At 45.2% G+C, this 26,435-nt stretch overlaps 3 protein-coding genes across 4 annotated transcripts; 1 reads left to right on the forward strand and 2 right to left on the reverse strand.

The window, feature by feature from the left end:
- Nucleotides 1-3,517: 3,517 nt before the first annotated feature.
- Nucleotides 3,518-11,394, reverse strand: LOC103185697. Its single transcript, XM_007904335.2, has 3 exons — nt 11,055-11,394; nt 9,804-9,989; nt 3,518-4,695 (listed from the first exon to the last, which is right to left on the reverse strand). The coding sequence occupies exons 1-3, from the start codon at nt 11,365-11,367 to the stop codon at nt 4,553-4,555; spliced, it is 642 nt and encodes a 213-aa protein (XP_007902526.2). The 5' UTR covers nt 11,368-11,394; the 3' UTR covers nt 3,518-4,552.
- A 3,777-nt stretch (nt 11,395-15,171) lies between these two features.
- On the reverse strand, nt 15,172-17,733 carry LOC103185696. The gene is made up of 3 exons (XM_007904334.2): nt 17,340-17,733; nt 15,788-15,988; nt 15,172-15,402 (listed from the first exon to the last, which is right to left on the reverse strand). Exons 1-3 carry the CDS (start codon nt 17,731-17,733, stop codon nt 15,299-15,301), a joined length of 699 nt encoding a protein of 232 aa, XP_007902525.2. The 3' UTR covers nt 15,172-15,298.
- Nucleotides 17,734-18,226: 493 nt separating this feature from the next.
- LOC103185695 lies at nt 18,227-21,945 on the forward strand. 2 transcript variants are annotated; one of them, XM_007904333.2, is made up of 3 exons: nt 18,227-18,598; nt 19,635-19,820; nt 21,428-21,945. In XM_007904333.2, exons 1-3 carry the CDS (start codon nt 18,322-18,324, stop codon nt 21,766-21,768), a joined length of 804 nt encoding a protein of 267 aa, XP_007902524.2. In that variant the 5' UTR covers nt 18,227-18,321; the 3' UTR covers nt 21,769-21,945. The 2 variants fall into 2 exon arrangements, with proteins under 2 accessions (XP_007902524.2, XP_007902523.2); XM_007904332.2 differs by having other exon boundaries at nt 18,229-18,598; nt 21,425-21,945.
- Nucleotides 21,946-26,435: the final 4,490 nt, after the last annotated feature.

Here is a 26,435-nt window from a genome sequence, read left to right on the forward strand (position 1 = left end):
AAACAGACCATTCGACATCTATGCTATTTACCTCAACAACGCCTTGTGGTTGCATGTTCCACATTCCTACTGCTCTATGTGTGAAGAAATTCAGTTTCATTTCTTTCATTTCAACGCTGAGTTGGTTTCTTGTAAGAGCGGGTGATTTACAGGAATCTGATGAAACTGAACCACATCACAGGGCTGACAATATCACACTGAGGCACCACACACAACAAAAGAACGTAAGGTTTGCAAGATGAAAGAAGACGAAGTGGTGTGGTTCATCTCAACGCCGAGTTGGTTTCTTGTAAGAGCAGGTGATTTACAGGAATCTGATGTTATCTTTGTGTGAATGTGAAGATGTGGCCAGCAGTGGAACAAACCTCTCTGTTGATACCTGATGCACAAGGTCATAACATTAGGGTGAGATAGGCAGTGATGTCCTACTGACATGTGCATGACTGACCAAAATATGTGTCTAAGTATAACTTGCATCGTGCACAGAATAAGAAAACAGGTTTCCTGAAACAGTTTGACTGCTTATCTTATTCTAGTCACAACAATGAAATACAGTTTATACTTATCTGGCACCTTTTACATCAGGAGGATAAACCTTCATAGAATCATATAATCATACAGCAGAGAAGGAGGCCATTCGGTCCATCGCGCCTGTGCCAACTCTTTGAAAGAGCTATCCAAATTAATCTTACTCCCCGCTCGCTCCGCATAGCCTTGCAAATTTGTCTTCCCCAAATATCTATCCACTTCTCTCTTGAAAGTTGTTATCGAATCAGCTTCCAACACTCTTTTAGGCAGTACATTCTAGATCCAAACAACTCGCTGTGTGAAAAAATTTCTCCACATATTCCCTCTGGTTCTTTTGACAACTATCTTAAAACTGTGTCCTCTGGTTACCGACCCACCCGCCAGGGAAATAACAACAAAACGAAAACAACACAATTTCACTTTATTCACCCTATCAAATCCCATCATAATTTTGAAAACTTCTATTAAGTCTCCTCTTAACCTTCTCTGCTCCAAGGAGAATGATCCTCGCTTCTCTATCCTCACCTGATAACTGAAGTCTCCCATTCCTGGTCCCATCCTGGTAAATCTCCTTTGCATCCTCTCCAACGCCTTGACATCTTTCCTAAAGTGTGGAGCCCAGAACTGAACACAGTCTCTAGCTGAGGCCTAACCAATGTTTTATAAAGGCTTATCATAACTTTTGTATTCCTGACTTTTGTATTCTATTCCCCCATTTATAAAGCCTATTATCTCGAATGCTGTTTTTAATAGCTTTATCTACCTGTACTGCCACCTTCAAAGATTTACTTATATGAATCCCCAGATCTCTCTGTTCCTTCACCCCCTTTAAGATTGTACCATCTGGTATATATTTGTAAGATGAATGAAGACCAAGATCCATCCAGTTCGCCTTCCACCAGCCTGGCAGTCGCATACACATGTCATGACCAAACAATATACGTATCCCACGATATTATTTCCTTGCAGAAATCTATCTAATTTGCTTTTGAAAGAATCGGCACTTTCTGCTTCCACCGTCTCCCGAGGGAGCCTGTTCCATTTACTACTCGCTGTCTGAAATACAGTTTCCTCAATTGTACCATCTAGCTTATATTACCTCTCCTTATTCTTTCTCACAAAATGCATCACTTTGCATTTCTCCACATTATACTTCATCTGCCACATGTCTTCCCATTTTACTAGTCTGTCTATGTCCATTGGTCGATGACCCTTCCTCAGAACTAAGGCATGTTGAGAGGCAGAGGCTCTTAAGGCCTAACACAGAGGGGGGAGGAAGGGCAAGGAAGACAAAGGAGAAAATGGGCACGAGGACAGGGGATGATGGGTTAAAGAGGTGTTAATGATGTAAAACAAAGTGGGGGATTGCAACAAAACAAGGGAATCCGGTGATAATAATGCAAAACAAAGTGGGGTGGGAATTGCAACAAAATATGCAGACCAGAGAGAGAAAAGGTGTGCCTGGGACCCAGATGATGTGGCAATGGTCACAGCAGAGGGGGAGGGTGTAGGTGAGCTGTTATGGTCTGAAATTGGTACATCAATATTGAGGCCAGAGGGCTGTAAGTTCTCCAGCAGATAAATGAGGTGCTGTTCCTCGAGCTTGTACTGTGTTTCATTGGAACAGCATAGAGACCATGAAGAGGTCAGTGTGCGAGTGGGCAGTGGTGTTCCACAAGGATCGGTGTTGGGACCACTGTTGTTCATAATATACATTAATGATTTGGACTCAGGAATCAGCAGTAGAATTTCAAAATTTGCAGACGATACCAAATTGGGAGGAGTAGTTAATACAGAGGAGGACTGCAACAATAAACTTGCTGAATGGGCATTTAAATGGCAAATGCATTCAAATGTAGAAAAGTGTGAGGTGGTTCATTTTGGTAGAAGGAATTAGGAAATCACATACATCCTGGAAAATAAAAACCTAAATGGGGTAGAGGAGCAAAGGGATCTAGGGGTACAGGTACACAATTCATTAAAGGTAACAATGCAGGTTAATAAGGCCATAAAAAGGCAAACCAGGCATCAGGGTTCATTTCCAGAGGGATACAAATAAAAAGCAGAGAAGTTATGGTAAACTTCTATGGTAAATTGTTTCAGGAAACCTATTTGTTATTGTTACTGTCCAACAAACGATAAAAAATATATTTAGATACTAATTTCTGTCAGTCACCCACCTGTCAGTAGGTGATAAGGCTCTATATCAAATGCAAGGACTATTATTATTGTTAATATTTTATGATGCCTTCATTGTTGAGAAATGTGTACCACAAGTTGAAGTTCATGTCAAGCAGCTTCCAAACCAAGAGTTGTGGTTGTGTTTGTGAGAGAGAAAATGATATCAAACCCTTGCGTCTTTCCTGCGGATTTTGCTGGATCCACAAATAGAGGGAGAAGTTTTGTGTTTTTAATAAATTGATTTTTGTTGAATTCATTTAATATAATCCATTCAGAATGTTTTGAGTTTACACAGCACATCAAGAAATTCACAAGGTGTGTTGTTACATCATCCCTCTTTTACAATTTAAAATTAAAATACAGAAAACTGAAAATAAGCATTGGAAGTAAATCTTAATAAATCATTAATTACACCACAAAATGTTTAATATTCCCAGACTCCTCAAGTCTCTATCCATCTCCCTCTCACACCTCAATCCATCCCAACTCTCCAAGTCTCCATCCATCCTCTTTCTGTACCTCAATGCACTTGCTGACTCCCCCAAGTCTCCATCTGTCTCCCCCAGTGCCTTCGCCTTGCTTCCTCCCTTTCCTCCTTCAAGGCCGGTCTCAAAACCTTTCTCTTTGACCGTGCCTTCAGCTCCCCTCTCGACTCTCTTCCTCCTCCTCGCTCCCTCCCTTCCCTCCCCTCACCCTGACCATTTCCCCCCTCCTCTCTCCCTCCCTTCCCTCCCCTCACCCTGACCATTTCCCCCCTGCTCGGGTCATGACCCAACTGTGCAGCGCCTTGGGACGTCCTCCTGACGTGAAAGGCGCTCTATAAATGGAATCTTGTTGTTGTTGTTGTTGTTCTCACTCCCTAATGTCTAACTGCCTTGAGACTAATGTTAAAACCAAGCTCTCATTTGATTTGGATCCTGTCGCCAAGTTTCTCATTAATTGCCTCAAGCAAATCTGCCCTTAACCTAAGTCTCCACCCTCCACCCTCTTACCACAGCCCGGCCCCCTCCACCCAGGCATTCATCTGCAGAAAAGTCATTGACTGCCTCCTTTTCTGGTAACTCGTGCCTAACATCAAACCCAAACTGAACACATTGCTGTAAGCGAGGGATGAGCAGGGCTCTGTGTGACTGGAATGCACGAATAGGGATTCTAAACCTCAGTATGGTTTTAGACTTAAAACTATCGTCTTAAAATTTAAGATAATGTGAAATTTTGAAATATAATCTTACATCTAGTCTTAATTTGTAACTAGATTTTTCTCCAGTGGTGAAAAACAACTCATCTTTTTATTTATTTTTTATTAACTCTATCAAAATTGTAACTAATTTTAAATATTTTTTATTATCAACTCTATCAAAATGATTAATTCTATTAAAATTTTAACTGATTTTGGCAAGAGTTAACAAGTATTATTATTATTAAATCAATCAAAATTAAAACTGAATTTCCAGATCATACATAATCGTCTAATTCAAAACATTCCTCAAGCCTCAAAACATAAGGAGTCTGACTGTATCATTGAAGCGATTATTTGTGTAAGAATTGAATTGAATCATTGGAGAAGTTTTCATGATAATTACTTTTCAGTTTGTTTTTTTGTTAGTCCATTACGCACAACAGTGTCCCACTCGGGGAGTGGTGAGTAACCAAATCTTTTTATCTATAGAAAGTTTTAGACTCCCCAGCTCTAAATTAATCCGTTCAAAATAATAATAATAATTTGGTGACTGAATCCACAACTGTTTGTGGGACACTGTAGTTCACAATTCACTGCCGCGTTTCGCCCTCAAAAATAGTCAATCCACCTTACAGTATATCCTTTGAAGTGCTTTGAGACGTTTCAAAAGTCTGGACTTGAAATGGTGACAATGTAGAAAAGGTACAAAAGAACCAAGATGACTATTGCGATTCCTGCTGGTCTGTTCGTGTTGAGCAATAACAGTACGACCACACCCAGCCTCCAAACATTAAACTGATCCCGTTCTAGAAAACAGAAGAACGAATGAATCACATCTCAGACGAAACAGAACGGCTTTTTTCTAAGTCTCATTCAGAAAATATTATAAAAACACAGATTTCATAAATATACAGGAACATAGGAACAGGAGGAGGCTATTCAGACCCTCAAGCCTGTTCCACCATTCTTTAAGATCATGGATGCTCTGAACCTCAATTTCAACTTGTTTCCACTACTTTAAAAAAAAGGGAAAAACAGTGTTACATTACACACAGTGTCACATCTGAACTTGTGGGTGGGGGTCCAGAGGGCTGTGAGGGGAAAGGATCGGTGACTGAAGGGGCAGGCCAGCATATAGAGCTTGAGACAAAGCTTGAAGGAACTGAGAGAGGGACATGAAGGGCGGGGACATGAAGCAGGCTGGCCCTCGCTGAGAAAAGGGAGGGATCAGGTGGGTGGGATTTGAGGAAGGACATTCAGAGGTAGGATGGACAAGACCATGGAGGGATTCCAAGGTGAGGACAAATTCTTAAACTCAATCTTCTAACAACAACAACAAATTACATTTACACAGCACCTTTCATGTCGAGAGGATGTGTTAAAGCACTGGATAGTCAGGGATTTGGAACCGAGCTAGGTGTTGGAATCAGGAGGGGTGGAGGGCAGGGAGAGTGGTGGTAGGAGGGTGACTGAAGGCGCGAAGAAGAGGATCTTCTCTTGTGGAGTCCTGTAGCTCAGTGGTTAGACCTGAGTTCAATTCCAGGCAGGGCAAAACCTTGGGCAAGTTTCCTTACTCCACACGTCTAATAATAATCCCTCCAAACCAAAATCAATAATAAATTGGTTATTTTCAACCCATGACTGTTTGTGGGACACTGCTGTGCGCAATTGACTGCCGCATTCGCCCACAAATATACAGTCAATTCACTTTACAGTCTATTCTGTGAAGCACTTTGGGACATCTAGAAGACGTGAAAAGCGCTATATCAAATGCAAGGATTATTATTTTATTATTATCTTGAGACGGGCTTTGAAGGAGGCAAGGGAGGCAGTGAGGTGAAGCGACTGTGGGATGTAGTTCCAAAGGGTGGGGGCAGAGAGGCCAATGGTGGGATGGGACGACCAGGGGCGTGGAACAGACCGGGGCTTGCTGAGCGGCGGGAGTGGACAAATTGATTTGTGTGAACGTGTCACCGAGGTTGGGAGGAGCAAGGCCATGAAGGGATCCATTGACTTTTAGTAAACATCACATTTCCATCTCCACCACGAGACTTACTGTGTGTGACTGGCAGGGAGATGAGCTGGAATCCCTTATCCTCACTTATGTTGATCCACTGACCTTGAATCAGTAAAGCCAGATGCCAGTGCCTATGCTCAACAACAACAGCAACTAATTGCATTTATATAGCGCCCTTCACAAGGGTAGCATCCCGGAGTGCTATGCTCACTTTATGAAGTAAATCATCAGCAAGATTATAGCCAGCAGAACTGTGATACCCAACAGAAAAAAAACATCCATTTTCAGGAGAGTTCGAGGCCAGTTACATGTGGAATGAACTGAGAAATGCACAATGTGAGACTGGAGCAAAGGCTGGAGCAAATCATTGGCCATTTCGTACAACATTTTTCTCCACACACCCCCACAAATACATACCTCACACACACAGACACACCCACCAACACACACCACCACACCCCCCCAACACACACACACACTCCCACACATACACACACACGCACAAACAGCCACACACACCACAACCATTTGTGGGACACTGCTGTGCACAATTGGTTGTCATGTTTCGCCCACAAAATATACAGTCAATTCACAGTATATTCTGTGAAACGCTTTGAGACGCCTCAATCATATGATTATTATAACTGGAGAAGGTTATTGGGGAGAGAATTTCAGAGAGCAGAATGTGTGGCTGAAGGTCGATCCCCACATCAAGTTCCTGACCCAGAACCGCTTTCCTCCATCTCAACCACATGGCCCGCCTCTGAATTGGTGGTTGGGGGCCCAGAGGGGTGTGAGGGGAGAGGAATGGTGACTGAAGGGGCAGGCCAGAAGATTGGTCTTGAGACATTACCCCAAACACAACCAAAACATTCGTCTGGTCATCCAACCTCGACTATTCAAATGCCTTCCGCGCCAGTCTCCCCAGCTCCACCATCCACAAAATCCAGCTAATCCAAAACACTGCCACCCCCATACTCACTTTTACTAAACTCCGTACCCCCATCACCCCAGTCCTACTACCCTGTTCTCCCTTCCCTCCCGGTCTCTGGCACCTAAGCCATGACTACCATCCCCCGTCTACCCCCCAACCCTCCAGGCTGTCTCCCGTAGTCCACGGGCTGATGCTGCCCCACTGATCACTCACTCCCGGACTCTGCGTGCGTGTTTGGGCTGCCGCCCTGACCCGAGCTGCTCCCCATGAAACTGCTCCTACAACAGTCCTGGCATCCTCCGTCAGGCCCATTGTGGCTCCCAGCATTGGTTGTCCCAGAGTAGCCACTTCAAAACTATCCCATCGCTCACTCTCTTGGCACCAACCACCGACGAAAGGCAAACACTTCTTCTCCCTCACTTATCCATACTCTTTCCAACTCTCCTCAAACTCCACGGTCATTTCTCCCCAATGACCTAAATTTCTCTCTATACCACTCTCCCCATCACTGCCGCCCACCTGCAAACCTATCTGCATTTCCCTCCAAAATGTCCGCTCCCTCTCCAACAAAGCCCTCACTATCCATGACCTCATCCTGGATGAGCACATTGATATTCTTGGGCTTACAGAAACCTGGCTCTCCCCCGGTGACCCCGTCCCAATTGTTGATGTCTCTCTTCCTGCCATTTTACAGCACCGCCCGCCTCAACCAACGTGGCGATGGGGTGGCCTTCATCTCCCAAGTTTCCCTTGGTCTATCCCCATACTCCTCTGGCTGTTTCTCTTCCTTTGAGCACCTCACCCTCTACCACCCCTCCTCTCTCTCCTCAAAATCCTCCTAGTTTACCACCCCACCAAACTTCCTGGCTCCTCCCTCACTGATATCTCCTCTCTCCTCTCACCCATGTCCCTATACACTGAACACCTGCTCATAATGGTGATTTCAACCTCCACCTGAACTCCCCTTGCACCACCCCCTCGGATTTCACTTTCCTCCTCTCCTCCCTAAACCTCACCCTCCACATTAACTCGCTGACCCACAACCGTGGCCACTCCCTCAACCTCATTATCGCACATGGCCTTGACATTTCCGATCTGTCTATTACGGAGAAGGCCATCTGGGACCACTCCCTCATCTCCCTCTCCTCCCACATCCCACTCCCCTCTTCCAATCCCTCCACTATTTTTTTCTGCCCCTGGGAAAAGCATCCCTCTGGATCCCTCACAAATCCCCTCCATTCCTTGGATCTCCTCTCTCTCTGGCACTCCACCCGCAGCGATCCTGATGCAGCCATTAAACTGCTGAATGACCGTCTCTCCATAACCTTCAATTCCCTGGCTCCCCTGAAATCCAGGTTGTTACCAAAACTCACCCAGTTCCCCCATAGGAGCCAAGGAGTATGGCTCCATTCTTGGCCCTCTTCTTTTTATTATCAATATGCTGCCTCTGGGTGATGTCATCCGCAGACACAGGGTAAACTTTCACATGTATGCAGATGATCCACACACAAATCTACTTTGCCTTCTCCAGTACCAACTCCAGGTCTACCAATATTCTATCAGCTTGTCTGGCAGACATCAAGGCCTGGATGAGTGTAAACTTCCTGCAGCTGAATAAGGACAAAACGGAAGCCATACTCCTTGGCTCCCATCAACATCTTCACTCCTGTAGATCTAAACTCCTCAACCTCCTGGGCTCTCCCTCAGACTCACCGAACCAGTGCGCAATCTAGGCGTCCGGTTCGACCCCCAGTTGCCTTCCTCCCCCACATCTGGTCCCTAACCAGGACCGTCTTCTTCCATCTCCGCCACATTGCTTGCCTCTGACTGTACCTTCCCGCAAATGCAGCTGAAACCCTCGTGCATGTGTTTGTCACCTCCCGCTTGGATTACTCCAACGCACTCCTCGACTGTTTCCCCAGATCCACTACTCAAAAGATCCAGTTTATACAGAACTCTGCCTCCCCCATACTAACCTGGACCAAATACCGTACCCACATCTCACCAGTTCTGGCCCCGGCCCCACTGGCTTCCCATCACCGAACGGATCGACTTCAAGATCCTCACACTCATGTACAAATTCATTCAGTCCCTGGCACTGCCCTACCTCTCTGACCTTCTCACTCCACAATCCACCACCACTCGACTGGCACCAGCCTCCTGCTCGTTCCTCGCACGCTCTGCCCAACCATCAGATGTTGCTTTCAGACACTACACCCCGAAACTATGTAACACTCTTCCTCAATCCCTCTGCCTTGTCCTTTCTTTCCCCTTTCTGAAGTCCCACATGAAAACCTTCCTCTTTGACCATACTTATGGCCACCTACCCCAGCTCAGAGTCAGGCTCCGCCACGGTTAAGCACTCTGAGACACTACCCAGTGTGAAGGGCGCTATATAAGTGCAAGTTGTTGTTGTTGTTGTTGTCCTCGCTAATCTCCACTGGGTCTATATCACACACACTAAACTCCATACTCCTAGCCAGGCTCACCGAACGGATTGATTTCAAGATCCTCACTCACCAAATCCCTTCATCCCCTGGCATCTCCCTACCTCTCTAACCTGTTTGCTTCCCAACCCACTACCACTGTCTCCGCTAGAACGGCTACAACTTCCTACTTGTTCCTCATGCCATCTGCTCCATCATTGCTGGCCGCGTTTTCAACCTCTACCCCCTGAAAATCTGGAACTCTCTTCCTTTATCCCTCCGCCTTGTCCTCTTCCTTCCCCATCTTCAGGTCATGCCTGAAGAGCTTCCTCTTAACCGTACCTATGGTCACCTCTCCCCTCCCCCCAGCTCGGGACTTTGGGATGCTACCCTGCGTGAGGGGCACTCTGTCCAAGTTGTTCGGAGGGATGAAGAACACACAATAAGCCAGAGTTGAAGGAAGCAAGGTCTTGAGCTGGGCTATATAAATGAACATTATGGATGGAGGTTTCAGAAGGACGTAGGCACGATACGTACTCTTTTTTTCTGTAACAACAAATTTGCCAAAGAATTCGGCGATTATATCTGCTTTGCAATCTGAGGTTGTGAACACAAACAATTCCTGACACTTCTGCAGAGTGGGCTGCTCCCGTCGTAATCGTTGCTTAATCCGATCTGTTTCACCAGTCACATCATCCACCACGACAATCACATTGCCTTCACCTGGAAAGGGAGCCAGAAACCAGATAATATATAGCATAATATAACAACCAATTAATTACATTGTCTTTACCTGCAATGGGATCCAGAAACGAGATAATAATAATATAATAATATAATAAGATTCTGACCAACCAACTGAATGACTTATTGATTAATGTACAATATTCTGCAAAATATATTATAATTATTGTTATTATTATAGGGTTATCATTGTAGGGTATTGTAGCAATAGGTAAACCTCATGGCTAGGTGTGTGAGCTTGTTTCAGTGTGTATGTGTGTATATATGCGTGTGAGTGTGTTTCTGTGTGTAATTCCGTGTCCCATCTTGCTGTAAGCAAATAACTTTCACTTTTCCCGACCAATTGACAGTCACTACATTTGACAGATCTCTATGAAGCAAATTGAGATGTTTCAATGTTACATTTGCTGCATTAAATGCATTAAATTAAATCTCTACATTTAGTGTAATTCCTTTCACGTTGGGAGGCCATCCTGAAGATCTTTGTAGGATGTACTGTAAAGTGTAGTGACTGTGTGCTTGTAGGCAATCACTGCAGCCCATTTACACACAGCAACATCCCACAAATAGATATGAAGTAAGCGACCAATTTTATCTGGAGGATCGTTGGCCGGGACAACGGGAAAGAGAAACTCTCTTCTGTTTTCAAATAGCACCGCGGGATGTTTAACGCCCCCCATTACACCAGTCCTCGCCAAGCTCCACTGGCTCCCTATCAAGGGAATGTGGGATGGAGTTCCAGAGGGTGAGGGGCAGACGTTGCGGTGGTGGGAGGGGGAAGTGAGATTTCAAAATCTCATCAGAAGAACGATGACTCCGACAATATGGCGCTCTCCCACCCCCCCCCCCCCCAGCCCTGCGCTGGAGCATCAGCTTCAACTATGTGATTCCAAGTCCTGAACCCACAGGCTTGTGACTCAGAGGCAAGAGTGCTCCAGTAACAACTGAGCCGGGCTGACACACAAATACAGATTTTTTTAAAAATTGATAATTCATCCCCCCCACACTCTCCCCCCCAGTTTGAAAATGTTGAGTGTGACTCACCCACTTTGCGAAACATCTCCTTGAGGTATAATGAGTAAAGGGAGTCTCGTCCATCACACAGGTTCAGGCGGCCCATGAGTTTAGTGTGATACAGAATCTCCACGTCCTGGTCTTGTCTCTGTGCATTAAAACGCCAATAGGTGCTCAGTGGGAGCTGCGTCCGTGTGACATATTCCTCACCATACTGCCTTGCCAATACCTCACTGAGCCACTGATGCTGGGAGGATTGGGTCAGAGAGCTGATATTCACTCTCCGAGGCTTGCCCGGGTTTGCCATTAGCTCTGTACGAGTTTCAGGCTCTGACACACACATACCGGTTGCTGCTGTAACTAACGTCTTGTTGTCAATCGCAGCCTTTCCGATATAAACTCCTCCCTGCCTCACTCCGCCTGAGGGTTTAACCCTGTGTTCATCAGTAAACTCAAATCTCTCTGGCCAGCAGAGGGTGAAAGTTATTGGAAAGTTAATTCACAGTGAAAGAAAGTGGAGAAATCTACACAAACTCAGTGTACCATTTGTAATAATAATAAAAAATAATAAAAATCATCCTTGCATTTGATATAGCATCTTAATCACACTTTTGAGAAGTCTCAAAGCGCTTCACAGGCTATTCTGTCAAGTGAATTGATTGTGTATTTTGTGGGGGAAACGCGACAGCCAATTGCGCACAACAGCGTCTCTCAAACAGTTGTGGATTGATTGATCACATTATTTTATTTTTCTGGAGGGTTTATCACCCCCGAAACTGAGCTGCCAATCGACTAACAAGCGGGTTCCTACTTACTTGGCAGGTAAACAGGCCTGTGGAGTAAGGAAATTTACCTAAGGTTTCACACCACCCAGGAATAATAATAATTTGTGTGCTTGACATGGCAGTTTATCAGGTCACTAAGACATTTCAAAGTCCTTCGCAGGTTTCATTGTAAAGTGTAGTGACTGTGTGTTTTGCGGCACAACACAGCAGCCTCTTTACGCACTGCAACTTCCCTGCAAACTGCCATGAGTGATTTAATCTGGAGGATTGTTGGCCTGTGACCACACATTGGCTGGACCAGGCTGACACACAGCAACTGAGCCAGGCTGACACAGTGACTGAGCCAGGCTGACACACAGAGACTGAGCCAGAATGACACACAGCAACTGAGCCAGAATGACACACAGCAACTGAGCCAGGCTGACACACAGCGACTGAGCCAGAATGACACACAGCGACTGAGCCAGGCTGACACACAGCGACTGAGCCAGGCTGACACACAGCGACTGAGCCAGGCTGACATACAGTGACTGAGTAAAACGCTGATAGGTTTTAGGTGGGAGCATCGCCTGTGTGACACATTTGACAATGCCAATTCCAATGCCTCGCAGAGCCACTGATACTGGGAGGATTGGGCCAAAGAGCTGATATTCACTCTCAGGTGGTTGCCGGTATCCAACAAGTCACTCTTGACAGATGTGACTTTGCTGCCCCTGATAGTTGAATCTTGCTGCCGATACAACACAAGATGGAAGCACAGCCTCCGCCCTCCACTCTTACACTGTTCTTTATCGTAGTGAATTCTTTTGAACTCTTTCTTGTCCTGGCTTCTCTCTTTCGCTTCACAATCGGTTGGTAATAATAACGATTATCCTTTTATTTGATATAGCGCTTTATCACGTTGTTGAGATGCCTCAAGGTGTTTCACACATACAATACCAAATTACACTTGTAAAGACACCTTTCACATCAGGAGGATGTCCCAAGGCGCTGAACAGTCAGGGATTAGGACCTGAGTCAGCTGGGATGGGGGTGTTGGGATGAGGGAGAGAGCAGGGAGGAGATGGTAGGGGAGTGGCCGAGGGCAAAAAGCGGGTTCTGAAGCACGCCTTCAAGGAGGCAAAGGAGTGAGCGAGGCGAAGGGAATGTGGGATGGTGTTCCAGAGGGTGGGAGCAGAGAGGCTAAAGGTCCAACCACCAATGGCGGGCCAGCAAGGGGACATGGAGCAGGCCGGAGTCTGCCGAGTGGAGGGAGCAGACGGGTTGATAAGAGGTTAGAAGCTTGGAGAGTTAGGAGGCCATCGGGTGAGGAAGCCAGAGGGTGGCCATCTTCATACTAACAAAAATATTAATCTTTGTATTTGATATAGTGCCTCAGTACGTCTCTGAAACATCTCAAAGTGCTTCACTGTAAGGTGTAATGACTGTGTGTTTTTGTGGGCAAAACACGGCAGCCAATTGTGCAGAGTAACGTCCCACAAACAGTCGTGAAGTGAGTGATCAAATTTAAAAAATATATTCTTCAGGGATTATTATCCCCAGAAGCGATCTGCCAATTGACTAACAAAGTAAACAGCGGTGTGTGCAGTAAGGAAACTTGACTAAGGTTTCACTGCACCCGTGAATCGAACCTAGGTCCTCTCGCTGGGGAGGCGAGCTTGCTAACCACAACGCAACAGGACTCCACATCTTTGAAGATGGCATAGACAGGGTGGATGGACAGAATGGCCTGTTTCTGTGCTGCACAGTGGGTGTACAGTAGAAACCCGGTTTGGGGACACCTCGGTAATCCGGCCACCTCAATTACGGGCACATTTTCACAATCTCTTTCATTGTCAATGTTAAAAGATATGCTGCCTGCTTCAGTCAACCGGGCACCTCACTATTCAGGATAACAGTCATTCATTGTAGCCGCTGCAGCACCCTCCTCCAGTGCAAACGCGGTACAAACACCCTCCTCCGCTACTAACCTGTACAGTACACAGTGCGCTAGGCCTTGGGCCTCTCGCGTTGTTTCCTTGACGCTGCAGTGGGCAGAGTGAGCTTTGGTCGCGTACGCGCGGCCTAACCTGAGATCCTGCGGCCAATTCTTGGTAAGTACTGTAAACATGTCACTACGGAAGGAATTGTCCTTACGTGAGCGAGTGGACTTAATCAAAAACAGTGAGGGCAAAAGTCACAGACAGTTAGCTGTGATCTATGGCATAAGTTGGATACATTCTCAAAAGGTAGGCTGAATACATGACAACTTTTGTTTCAAATGTGACGATGCCTTTATTTTAATGAGATTGCAAAGTATGGTTGTTGAATGTTCAGCATCCTTACCCATTACCAGTGCCCTTAACATTACATCAGTGACTTGAATCACCCGACCTGTTTCAGTAATCAGGTCACCTTACTAAGTAGGTCACTTTTGCACAGTCCCTTGAGTGAGCAGATTGGTGAGGTTCTACTGTAAATGTGTGTGTCAAACAGAATGTTCCAGCACCGAAACCGGGTGTTCAGCCAAACCAGGCTTCCGCTGTTTTTCTACGTGTGTAGCTCCAAATCCAATCCACCTAGGATTCTGGTCCTGCAAGTCATGTCACTTATAAATAAAATAGCATAACCTCTCGAAGCAAAACTGTATATAATTTTTAGCATTAGTTTTACAGGCTGTATCCAGGAATCTTTATTTAATCACCAAAAATATCTTCTGAATTCCCAACTGTTCCTGAACAACGACACAATGGAGGGATGACTGGTCAAAACAGTTTGATGCCACAGCAACAATTTACATTTGCGCAGCGCACCTCATGCAGGGCAGCGTCCCAGAGTGCTTGACAGTAGCAGAGCACGACACCGAGCCAGAGGCAGATGACCATAAGCACAGTCGAAGGCGAAAGTCACAGCAGGGATCTGAAGATGGGGCAGGAAAGGACAAGGCGGAGGGATTGAGGCAGAGAGTTCCAAAGCTTTTGGGTGTAGTGGCTGAAAGATATGGTGATGGTGGAGCAGAGGGCACGAGGGACAAGCAGGAGGCTAGAGCCAGCTAAGCAGAGGCAGCAGGTAGTGGGTTGAGGGGTAAGAAGGTTGGAGAGGTAGGGAAGTGCCAGGGCATGAAGAGATTTGAAGATGAGTGTTAGGAACTTGAAACGGACTTGTCCAGTGATTTCGAGCCAGTGGCGCCTGGCGAGGACTGGGGCGATGGGGGTACAGAGTTTAGTTTGTGTACAAGGAGTGATTAGGTAAACTGGGCATATTCACGCTGAAAACGAGAGATTGAGGGGCAACATGATGATGGTCTTTAAGATTCTGAAGGGAGTCGGCGCAAGAAGAAGTTTTGATTCTTTCAAAAACAAATGAGGTAGATTTCTGTTGGGAAATAATATCTCAGGAATCAATATATGGTTTGGGACACGACATGTGCAAATGATTGCCAGGATAGTGGATGGCGAACTGGATAGACCTTGGTCTTCTTTTGTCAAGCAAATTCTTCTGTTCTTCTGTTCAGCATAACCACCTTTGTAGGCTGGTGATACACACGTGCGTGTAAAAGGCACATCTGTCACCACAATCAACACATGGGCAAGGACAAAGACTGCACCTGCCGACTGAGACCAGAATTACTGTCAGAAATTGTTAAGTTGAGATATGACATCCATTCATTGTGCAGACGAACAGATTAATATTGAGGATTTAATTCCAGACCAGAGTAAATCATCTCTCTATCTCACTTTCCATCCACCTCCCCCCATTGTGTTTATACTGGTGCTCTCTCCCCCCACACTGGAGCTCTCTACTCTAATCCCATTCCTCTGCTCACTCTCTCTCCCCCCATTGCGTCTATAATGGTTCTCACTCCCCCCACACTGAAGCTCTTTACTCTAACCTTGATCCCCTGCTCTCTCTGTTTCTCCCCATTGTGTCTATCCTGGTTATCGCTGCCTTCATACTGCCCCTTTCCCATGTGGTGAGATATATTGGTTGGAGGCTTACATTGTGTGCGTTGGACCGGTGTGACTGTATTAAAGTAGTTCACGATCTCCTGACTGATCCCGTGATCAGCGAGGTTTTCCTTTGAAAACACAAATAATTTCCCACATTCTCTCAGTGTCAGCTGTTTCTCACACAACTGTGTTCGTTTCACATCAGGGTCTCCGTCAACATCATCCACGACAACCACAATGTTCTCTCGTCCTGTGGATGTCAAACATTGTTATTCTCTACTCTAACCCCATTCCCCTGCTCTCTCTCTACCTCATTGTGCCCATCCTGGTGCTCGCTCCCCACACACTGGAGCTCTCTACTCTAACCCCATTACCCTGCTCTCTCTCTCTGTGCCCCCATCGTGACTATAGTGGTGCTCACTCCGTCCACACTGGAGCCCTTTACTCTAACACCATTCTCCTGCTCTTTCACTCTCCACATCTTCATCGATACATCCTTGTCCTCATCCTCACTTTCAAGGCCCTCCAAGGCCTTGCCCTCTCCTACCTCTCTGACCTGCTGACCCCCTATCAACCTGTCTGCTCCCTCCATTCAGCGGGCTCCAGCCTGCTCCACGGCTCCTGCCTGACCCACCCTGCCATTGGCGGCCGGGCTTTCAGCCTCTCTGTCCCTACTTTTTGGAACTCCATCCCACTACCCCTCACTTCCTCCCTTGCCTCCTTCAAGGCACAATTCAAGACCCTCCTTTTTGACCGTGCCTTCACCTGTCCTCCTACCTCTCTGTTGTCCCTCATCCCAATCCTGCCACCCCTACCCTCGGGTCCTGATCCCCGATTGTTCAGCACCTTGGGACGTCCTCCCAACATGAAAGGTGCTTTACAAATGTAATTTTATTGTTGCTGTTGATATGTCAGTCTTAAATGTGCCTTTCAAGAACACCCTCTATGCCAGTCTCTAGTCCGGTTTCTGTGCCAGACAGGTCCGCAGTATTCCAGCCCTGCTGATGAAAGCACAGCCCAGCCTGGCTCATCGTCAGGACCTGGAAGGGCAGGCCAGCCACTGGGGACAGGGAATTCTTCTACTCAGTTCCTGTTAAACTTGCAAACCAAACCCTTAACTGCCCTAGCTGGACAAGCAGTGGGAAGCCTATTAAACGTCTTCTGACAACCCACATATACCACATGCACAGATTCCCTTCCTCTATTTTATGGGTCTCTAACCCGTGGCTCACAACGAGCGATGGGAATGATTGACAAACAAACAAACAAATAAACAAATAAATAAATAAATAAATAAATAAATAAATAAAAATGCACACACACACATCCATATATACACACATGCACACATACACACACACACACACACACATAGGCACATACATACACACACACACATATACACACACACACACATACATACATACATACTCAATCCACGACTGTTTATGGGACACTGCTGTATGTAAATGCCTGTCAAGTTTCGACCACAAAATATACAGCCACGACACTTTACAGTGTAACCTGTGAAGCGCTTTGAGACGTCTTGAAGATATGAGGCGCTATATCAAATGCAATAATTATTATTATTATGAACTCACCCAGAGTCAGGAACATGGCTCGGAGATACTGAGTATAGACAGAGTCCCTCCCATCACACAGGTTCAGACGCCCCATCTGTTGCGTGTGGTACAGAACCTCCAAGTCCTGCTCCAGGTTTGGAGGGAAATATTGCTGATAGACGTCTACAGGCAGCAGTGTCTCCCTGAGAGCAACGTCTCTATTTGCCTTTTGGACAGTCTCCAGGAACTGGTGGTATTGGGATCCTCGGGACAGAAAGGATATGTTCACCCTGAGGGTGGTCTGTGTCCCTGCGCCTGAACGAGGCTGAATCTCAATAGGGCTGTTTTCCTGCATGATTTTACAAAAGTTAAGTTGCTCAGTTGACGAACACAATGTGACAGAGATGTTTATTCTCTGTGTATTTCTGGTCATGGTGACAGGTTCAGCCTCTCTACAGCCATTGGCTCAGACACGTTTAACCCCAAATTAACTTTTTGTTATAATGACAAAAACACCCAGTCAGCGCCTTTCCCATCGGGAGGACGTCCCAAAGCACCACACAGGGAGGGGAGCTGGGGGTGTGTGACAGTCTGGCTCAGTCAATCCACAACTGTCTGTAGGACACTACTGTGCACAATTGGCTGCCGCGTTTCACCCACAAAATACACAATCAATTCACTTGACAGTATATCCTGTGAAGCGCTTTGAAACGTCTCAAAGACGTGATAAGGTGCTATGTCAAATGCAAGGATTATGTTTTTTTTATTATTACAAATGGTACACTGAGTTTGTATACATTTCTCCACTTTCTTTCACTGTGAATTAACTTTCCAATAACTTTCACCCTCTGCTGGCCAGAGACAGATTGTGTTTGAGTTTACTGATGAACACAGGGTTAAACCCTCAGGCGGAGTGAGACAGGAAGGAGTTTATATCGGAAAGGCTGCAACTGACAACAAGACGTTAGTTACAACAGCAACCAGTGTGTGTGTGTCAGAGCCTGAAACTCGTACAGAGCTAATGGCAAACCCGGGCAAGCCTCGGAGAGTGAATATCAGCTCTCTGGCCCAATCCTCCCAGCATCAGTGGCTCAGTGAGGTATTGGCAAGGAGGTATGGTGAGGAATATGTCACACGGACGCAGCTCCCACTGAGCACCTATTGGCGTTTTAATGCACAGAGACAAGACCAGGACGTGGAGATTCTGTATCACACTAAACTCATGGGCCGCCTGAACCTGTGTGATGGACGAGACTCCCTTTACTCATTGTACCTCAAGGAGATGTTTCGCATAGTGGGTGAGTCACACTCAACATTTTCAAACTGGGGGGGAGAGTGTGGGGGGGATGAATTATCAATTTTTAAAAAAATTGTGTGTCAGCCCGGCTCAGTTGTTACTGGGGCACTCTTGCCTCTGAGTCACAAGCCTGTGGGTTCAGGACTTGGAATCACATAGTTGAAGCTGATGCTCCAGCGCAGGGCTGGGGGGGGGGGGGGGGGGTGGGAGAGCGCCATATTGTCGGAGTCATCGTTCTTCTGATGAGATTTTGAAATCTCACTTCCCCCTCCCACCACCGCAACGTCTGCCCCTCACCCTCTGGAACTCCATCCCACATTCCCTTGATAGGGAGCCAGTGGAGCTTGGCGAGGACTGGTGTAATGGGGGGCGTTAAACATCCCGCGGTGCTATTTGAAAACAGAAGAGAGTTTCTCTTTCCCGTTGTCCCGGCCAACGATCCTCCAGATAAAATTGGTCGCTTACTTCATATCTATTTGTGGGATGTTGCTGTGTGTAAATGGGCTGCAGTGATTGCCTACAAGCACACAGTCACTACACTTTACAGTACATCCTACAATTATCTTCAGGATGGCCTCCCAACGTGAAAGGAATTGCAGTAAATGTAAAGATTTAATTTAATGCATTTAATGCAGCAAGTGTAACATTGAAACATCTCAATTTCCTTCATAGGGATCTGTCAAATGTAGTAACTGTCAATTGGTCGGGAAAAGTGAAAGTTATTTGCTTACAGCAAGATGGGACACGGAATTACACACAGAAACACACTCACACGCATATATACACACTGAAACAAGCTCACACACCTCGCCATGAGGTTTACCTATTGCTGCAATACCTTACAATGATAACCCTACAGTAATTATAATATATATTTTGCAGAATATTGTACATTAATCAAAAAGTCATTCAGTTGGTTAGTCAGAATATTATGATATTATATTATTATTATCTGGTCTCTGGCTAACCATTGCAGGTAAAGAGAATGTAATTGGTGATTGTATTATATGTTATCTGGCTTCTCGCTCCCTTTCCAGGTAAACACCATGTGATTGTTGTGGTGGATGATGTGAGTGCTGACACCACTGGGACTAAGCAACAGTTACTACAGCACCAGTCCACTCTGAGCAATTGTAGGGAATTGTTTGTGTTCAGAGCCTCAGATTGCAAAGCACATATAATTCTCGAATTCTTTCGCAAACTTGATGCTGCAGAAGGAAAGAGTAAGTATTGTGCCTTCTTCCTCCTCAAGGAAGTTGGGGGGTGGGGGAGGAGGTGGGTTTGTCAATTTATAAAAAAATCTGTATTTGTGTGTCTGCCTGGCTCAGTTGTTACTGGAGCACACAATCACACCTCTTGTAATTAATAAGGTAGGAACACTCTTGTTAGTTGATTGGAAGATCACTTTTCTGGTGTAATAATTCCTTTTTAAAAAAAGTAAAAAAGACACTCAATCTACAACTGTTTATGGGACACAATATAGTCAATTCACACACAAACACACACTCACATCCAGCCATGAGGTTTACAAGTAATTAGACCGTATAATAATGAGTCAGTCAGTTGATTAGTCATATTATAGTTGGGTTATTGGAGTGTTGGATTATTAGAATATCAAAATATTAGAATATCTCAATATCAGATTATTAGTTTATTAGATTATTAAAATGTTAGAATATTAGAATATTAGAATATCAAAATATCAGAATATCAGAATATCAGAATATCAGAATATCAGAATATTAGAATATCAGAATATTAGAATATCAGAATATTAGAATATCAGAATATTAGAATATCAGAATATTAGAATATCAGAATATTAGAATATCAGAATATTATCTGGTTTCAGGGGCAGACGATGTGCTAAGCACAAGCCCTCCCGTCATTCAACTCTGGTTTATTGCTCGTTCCTCATCCCTCCCAATCACAACCATCTCCACACATCCCTGCTCTCTAGAATTCTCTCCCCAAACACTTGAGGTTTTTATGATAGTCATTCTGTGGAAAGAGATCGACCAGGGGAGAGAGAGGGTGGGGTGGGTGAGGCTAAGAGAGATAGATGGGGAGAGAGAGGAGTGGATAAGGGAGACGAAGAGAGTGCTAGAAGGGGAAGAGATAGAAAGAGGGAGAGACTGAGTGAGGCACCCTGAATGTTTGTGCCAGTAAATGGTACATATATCGTAGCATGCTAAATGTGACCAGAGTTTTTAATGTTTCCTTTGCTTTAGGTTTCTGGGGATCTGTAGATGCCAGAATTTGTTCAAATATTTTATTGAATATTCTTTCTCTAAAACAAGCTGCCATTGATTGGTGTTGGGATCAGTTTTATCTCTTGTGTAAATTAATTATTGGAGGAAGAGTGACATTCTGATGGGAAGCTTATCACATCATTAAGAAACCTCAAAGCTCTTCAGCTTATACTGTAAATAATAAAAATAATAATTTTTTGGGTGGGATTATTACTCCCGGAAAGCAATCCGCCAATCAACTGACAACCGGGTTCCTACTATCAAAAGCGAGGATCATTATTATATAAATTCCCAGCCATTTTTCAGCCAAATACAGAGAGGGACAGTCTGTGTCACTGACCAACCCCTCACCCTCTCACACACACACAAACACACACACATATACAGATACTGTGTCACTGACACACAACGCAGTAAGACAGTCTCTGTCATTGACACACACACCCAGAGTGGGGGGAGAAGGGTGGGGAGGTGAGAGTAATGGCAGCTACAATTGACCTCAGTGTCCCTGGGCTGGGAAAGGAATCAATAGAGTTAGTTCGCTCTCCTGATCACTGTTTATCTCCTGGTTTTAGCAGGGAATATGCAGAATGTTCACAGACACAAGGGCACACCTGCTTTCTCAGTGAGCTCCCCCAACATCGCCCCACAATCCACATCCACCAAGTCCCCAAGTGACATGTGGGCTGGAGCATCTGCTTCCCAACTCCGTCCACCGGAGAATGAGAATAAGGAGCGACCATTGGCAGCAACGCAGTATTTCCTGGATCCAAATAACCCTGATATCCTGAAGATTTTACAACGCATTGCAGATCAAGTGAAAAGAATCGCCGACATTGGAGAAAACAGGCGCAGGCCCAGGCTTGAGGCGGGGTTTCAAAAATTCTGTAATTCGTCTCATCATCTCAGTAACCACTAACGGCTCATCATCTTCATTAAGAGTTTCTCTTCCAGTCCCCGCACCATCACATGTAGTGTCCCTCAGTGCTCTGGCCTTGGTCCCCTCCTTTTCAACATCTTCATGATCCCTCTGATATGATCCGTAGACATGGAGTTAACTTTCACATGTATGCGGATGACACCCAACTCTATCTCTCCACCCCCACCCTCGACTCCAGGACCACTGCTGTCCTCACAGACTGCCTGTCAGACATCAAGTCATGGATGAACTCTACACCTCATGGAGCCAATAAAGAACCTCAGTGTCCTGTTTGACCCTCAATTGTCCTTCATATCCCATGTCAGTGCCATGACCCACTCTGCCTCCTCCGCAACATTGCCCGGATCCATCACTGTCTCTCACTGCAGGCTGCCGAGAGCCTCGTCCACGCGATCATCACATCCAGGTTCGACAACTCAAACTCCCTGCTTGTCGGCCTCCCCAACTCCTCCCTCCACAGGCCGCAGATCATCTGGAACTCTGCAGCCTGTGTCCTCTCCCGCACCAGACTCCGTGACCACCACTACCACCACTATCCTCGCCCAACTCCACTGGCTTCCCGTCACACAAAGGATACAGTTTAAGATCCTGGTCCTCACCTTCAAAGCCCTCCATAGCTTTGCTGCCCCTTACCTCTGTGACCTCCTCACCCCCTATCAACCTGTTGTCTCCCTCTGCTCAGCGGGCTCCGGCCTGCTTCACCGTTGGCAGGCGGGCCTTCAGCCACTCCGCTCCCACCCTCTGGAATTCTATCCCACAGTCCCTCCGCTTCGCCCCTTCCCTTGCCTGCTTCAACACCCGCCTAAAGACCCTCCTCTTCGACCATGCCTTCGATCTCCCAACTACTTCTACCCTCCCCGCCCTCCACACCTTTTGAACCCAACCACCACGGGTGCAGATTCCTGACTGCCCAGGGCCTTGTTATATCAAATGCAAGGATTGTTATTATGATTGACTGATTAACATGTGCTGAGCGTTCGAAATTGAGTGAAATAAGTGATGAGACACCGCCATTCAGTGGTCAACCAGGAGTATTACAGTCAGGCCACCAGGATCGGGCAGTCAGCGCCGCCCTGTGGACGAGAGAGTGTATAATAGCGCTGTTAACCTGCCTGGTCCCTTTGACAAACACAACACATGGCATGTTTGCACTGTCCAACTGCGTGTCCGCAGTGCTCCAGGGCACTGTCCACCAAGGACTGCACCATTTGTCTTTCGTCTCAGTGACTAAAGCAACTTCAGCAAACTCAGTCTCTTTCTCAGTCGCTCGCTCTCTGTCTCACTCTCTGTCTGGCAATCACACACTCTCCAATACTCTTCCCGAATTAGGTAAGCAGGATGAGTCTATCTCTTTCTCCACCTGTCTCTCAGTTTCTCTCTTTTTCTGTCTCTCTCTTTCTGGTAATTCATAGTAGGATGTGGTCTATCCTTTATAATTACAATCTCAGAACAATAGAAATTTACACACAGAAGAAGACCATTTTGCCCATCATGTCTGTGCCACTCCCTCAGAAGCAATCCTTTCAGTCCCACTTACCTGCCCTTTCCTCACATCCCTGTAGCTGACTCTGTTTAAGTTATCTGTCTGGTTCCCTCTTGAAGTCAATATGGATTTTACCTCAACCACCCCCCAACTACTTTGTGTGTGAAAATATTTATCCTAACCTCCCTGTAATCTCTCCTAACGTCTTACATTTTCTGCAGCTGGAGATTTGGGGAAGAGCTGGATTGAGAAGACTGAAAGACTGAGGAGGGTAGAACTGTTTATGTAAGATAGTGACTGTCTTTCCCTTTTCTGTATATCGTTGTGTTGTTCCAGACATTTGGAAAGTGTGGAAATATCTATTTCACAAGACCTGCTCATTCCAGTCTCTGTGCTTTCCGAGAATCTTGGAAAACTGGAAGAAAAGTCATTAAATTAATCAACAAATACATAACACTTGCAACATAAGCCCTTTATTTCCCATCACTCTTTGTCTCCTCCCTACCTCTCTAACCTCCTCACTCCCCAATCCACCACTCGCTCAATGGGAAGGGACCTAAGCTGTAGACAGTAAGATGGTGGCATTTCACCGGGAAGCTTGCAGGGGCTCAACCCCACGCTTGTCGGATGTCGAACGACCAATGCGTGACTGTCCTTCTAGTGGGGGTTGGGGTGGGGGTGGGTGGAGGTAAGCAGGGTCTCCTTGGAGCTAAACTGTCTCCAAGGTGACACGCTTTGCAATGGAATGTCACATTCGAGCTCTTTGTGGCGGTCTCTGGTCCGGATCCTGAGCCAACGCAGGTCCTCAGTATTCTAGACCACTGCTAATGACAGTCCTGACAGCCTGACTCATCAGCAGGACTTGGAATCTGCCAATTAGGGTAAGGTAATTGGGGGTCGGGGTAGGGGTCTGATAGGTTTAGGGTTTGGTTGTTTAAATTTCAGGGGTAGTGTTACCCGTGTCTTGTGTGCCCGGACATTCCACGTGCTTGAGCTTTGTCACATTTTACCGGAGTAATTGCCTTACCTCAATCTTCTATATTGCAGGAATCTGCTTGTTTGATTTTTTTAGGGATAGGTTTTTAGTTGGGGTCAGCTGTTGGGGTTAATGGTTAGGGTTTATGTTAGGGTTGGGTTGAGGTTAGGGTTTGGATAGGTTTTTTAAGGGTTAGGTTTGGTTTTTTAAAGGTTAGGATTGGGGTTAAGATTAGGGTTAGGTTTTTTTAAGGGATATGGTTAGCATTATTTTCACAGGGCATATAAAGAGCTCTCATTGACGTTCATGTGCTTTGTATTTTAGATAATAATCCTTGCATTTGATATCATGCCCTTCACCTCAGAAGGACAAAACTGGCTCTTTAGATGTCACAAGAACACTTCACAGGATTTCAATTTTTAAAAAATAATCCTTGTATTTGTATTCTGAGACAAGATCAGGACTCACTCACTGTTTTTTTAAACAATCAAGAAACAGAAGTAGAAAATAGGGCATTGACGCCAAGAGTCAGATGTTTTAAATTGCCCCCAAATTTGCTTCTTTGGTTATTCGATGTTGATCAAATCTCTATTAAGCGCTCCGGGATGCTACCCCATGTGAAGTGCGCTCTCTAAATGCAAGTTGTTGTTGTTATCAAAGGTATTTGAAATTTACACATCTTCCCTGTTAATTCAATACGTTTATTTTGATTTGATATTTTGTGTATATACGTCCACAAAATATACAGTACATTCACTTTACAAAATAATCTGCGAAGCGCTTTGAGGTGTCTCAACAATGTAATATAGCACTCCATCAAATGCAAGGACTATTATTATTTTTTATTGTTATTTCCTACACACAGAAAGGAGGGAGACTGATGCCACCAATTGTAATGTGACCTGGCATAGAGATCTGTTGATAAAATAAAATCTGCTTTTCAACTACATTTGCATCACCGTCTGCCTCTCCCTTTTCTGACACATTAGCACGTTCCAGAGCAACACGTTTGGGGTGGGAAAAAATGTCCTATTATTTACGAGCAAAAACACATGGGTCTGTTTCTCATGACACGTGTTGAACACAGCTGGGACAATACTTGCGGGAATTTGGATGTCAATCACTTTTATTGCACTAACGCGGTGGGAGTGTGTGTTTTTTTTAATTGGTGTTGTTTGTGAATGTTTTTTTTACAAAAGTTGGTTTTGTTTTGTGCCCCAGTTTGTGAGTTGATGATTTCTTTGTGAATGGAAAGTGGTTTGCAAAATTTGACAAAATGTGTGTCAGTGTGTCACAGAAATAAACTCAAAGCGGCCACCACCCCTTTTCCACGCCATCTATCAATTTCCTTGTGAAGTTCATACATTTTAGTATCAAGAGGGGGAGGTGAGGTGTAGGTGGGGGGGGTGGGGGTTACAGACAAGGGTTGACAGCCCAACCTGCCCAACGGATGGTTGTAATGGGTTAAAAAAAGAGAGATTAGCACTGGCGGAAGATGGATGGATGGAGAGATTTCACAGAGTGTGCATTACACAAACTTTCGAGATCACCGAACCTTTGGAATCGCCCCCACCCCCAAACAATGAAACTAACTGAACTAACTATTTTTTTATTGCTTAAAATTTGAAGACACCCCTTACCAAGTGCTTTAAATCGACATGGTAAGTTGTACAGAAAATATATATTTGTTAAGAAAAGAAAAAATAGGATGACTCTAAGGTGATTTTAAGACGATTTGGGTGACTCAGAAGATATAGGTGACTCAGAGCAAATTGGCAGAAAAAATAAAAGCTTGAATACAAAAAAAACTCAAGACGAGAAAACGGGCATGAACTGAATCACATATTAACTTGACACAAATACCAAAGTGTCCAAAATAAGTATAAATTTATATAAATTATTCAACAATACACCACTAAACGTGCTGGATGGAGTAAAACCAGATTATGCGACTGAAATTTAAAAGAGTTTTTATTAAGACCATTTTTCTCTTAAAATTTGAGATTACACAGAATTGCGGAAACTTCTTAGATTCAATATTAATTTGCAAGTCTGTATTCCGCGGTTCTTTTATAAAGGTGTATAGAAAAAGTTCCAAATGAAAGCTGAATTGACTCAATTCTAGAATTCGACTCCATCTTAAATTTTGAGACAGAATTTACTCACACCGAATAAATCAAGGTGGAA

Source organism: Callorhinchus milii, unplaced genomic scaffold (genome assembly GCF_018977255.1).
Source record: "Callorhinchus milii isolate IMCB2004 unplaced genomic scaffold, IMCB_Cmil_1.0 Scaffold23, whole genome shotgun sequence".
Lineage (NCBI taxonomy): Eukaryota > Metazoa > Chordata > Chondrichthyes > Chimaeriformes > Callorhinchidae > Callorhinchus > Callorhinchus milii.

Excerpts from the sequence above, each read along its gene's own strand:
- LOC103185697 (XM_007904335.2), bottom strand. The coding sequence starts at position 11,367 with ATGTGTGTGTCAGAGCCTGAAACTCGTACAGAGCTAATGGCAAACCCG. Across the intron at positions 9,990-11,054 it reads GGAGATGTTTCGCAAAGTGG|GTGAAGGCAATGTGATTGTC; the intron begins GTGAGTCACACT and ends CTCCCTTTCCAG. Across the intron at positions 4,696-9,803 it reads TGTTGTTACAGAAAAAAAGA|AACGGGATCAGTTTAATGTT; the intron begins GTACGTATCGTG and ends TCTGTTTTCTAG.
- LOC103185696 (XM_007904334.2), bottom strand. The coding sequence starts at position 17,733 with ATGACCAGAAATACACAGAGAATAAACATCTCTGTCACATTGTGTTCG. Across the intron at positions 15,989-17,339 it reads AGCCATGTTCCTGACTCTGG|GACGAGAGAACATTGTGGTT; the intron begins GTGAGTTCATAA and ends TGACATCCACAG. Across the intron at positions 15,403-15,787 it reads ACCGGTCCAACGCACACAAT|TCGGCAGGTGCAGTCTTTGT; the intron begins GTAAGCCTCCAA and ends TTCTGGTCTCAG.
- LOC103185695 (XM_007904332.2), top strand. The coding sequence starts at position 18,322 with ATGGCAAACCCGGGCAAGCCTCGGAGAGTGAATATCAGCTCTCTGGCC. Across the intron at positions 18,599-19,634 it reads GGAGATGTTTCGCATAGTGG|GTAAACACCATGTGATTGTT; the intron begins GTGAGTCACACT and ends CTCCCTTTCCAG. Across the intron at positions 19,821-21,424 it reads TGATGCTGCAGAAGGAAAGA|CAGGGAATATGCAGAATGTT; the intron begins GTAAGTATTGTG and ends TCCTGGTTTTAG.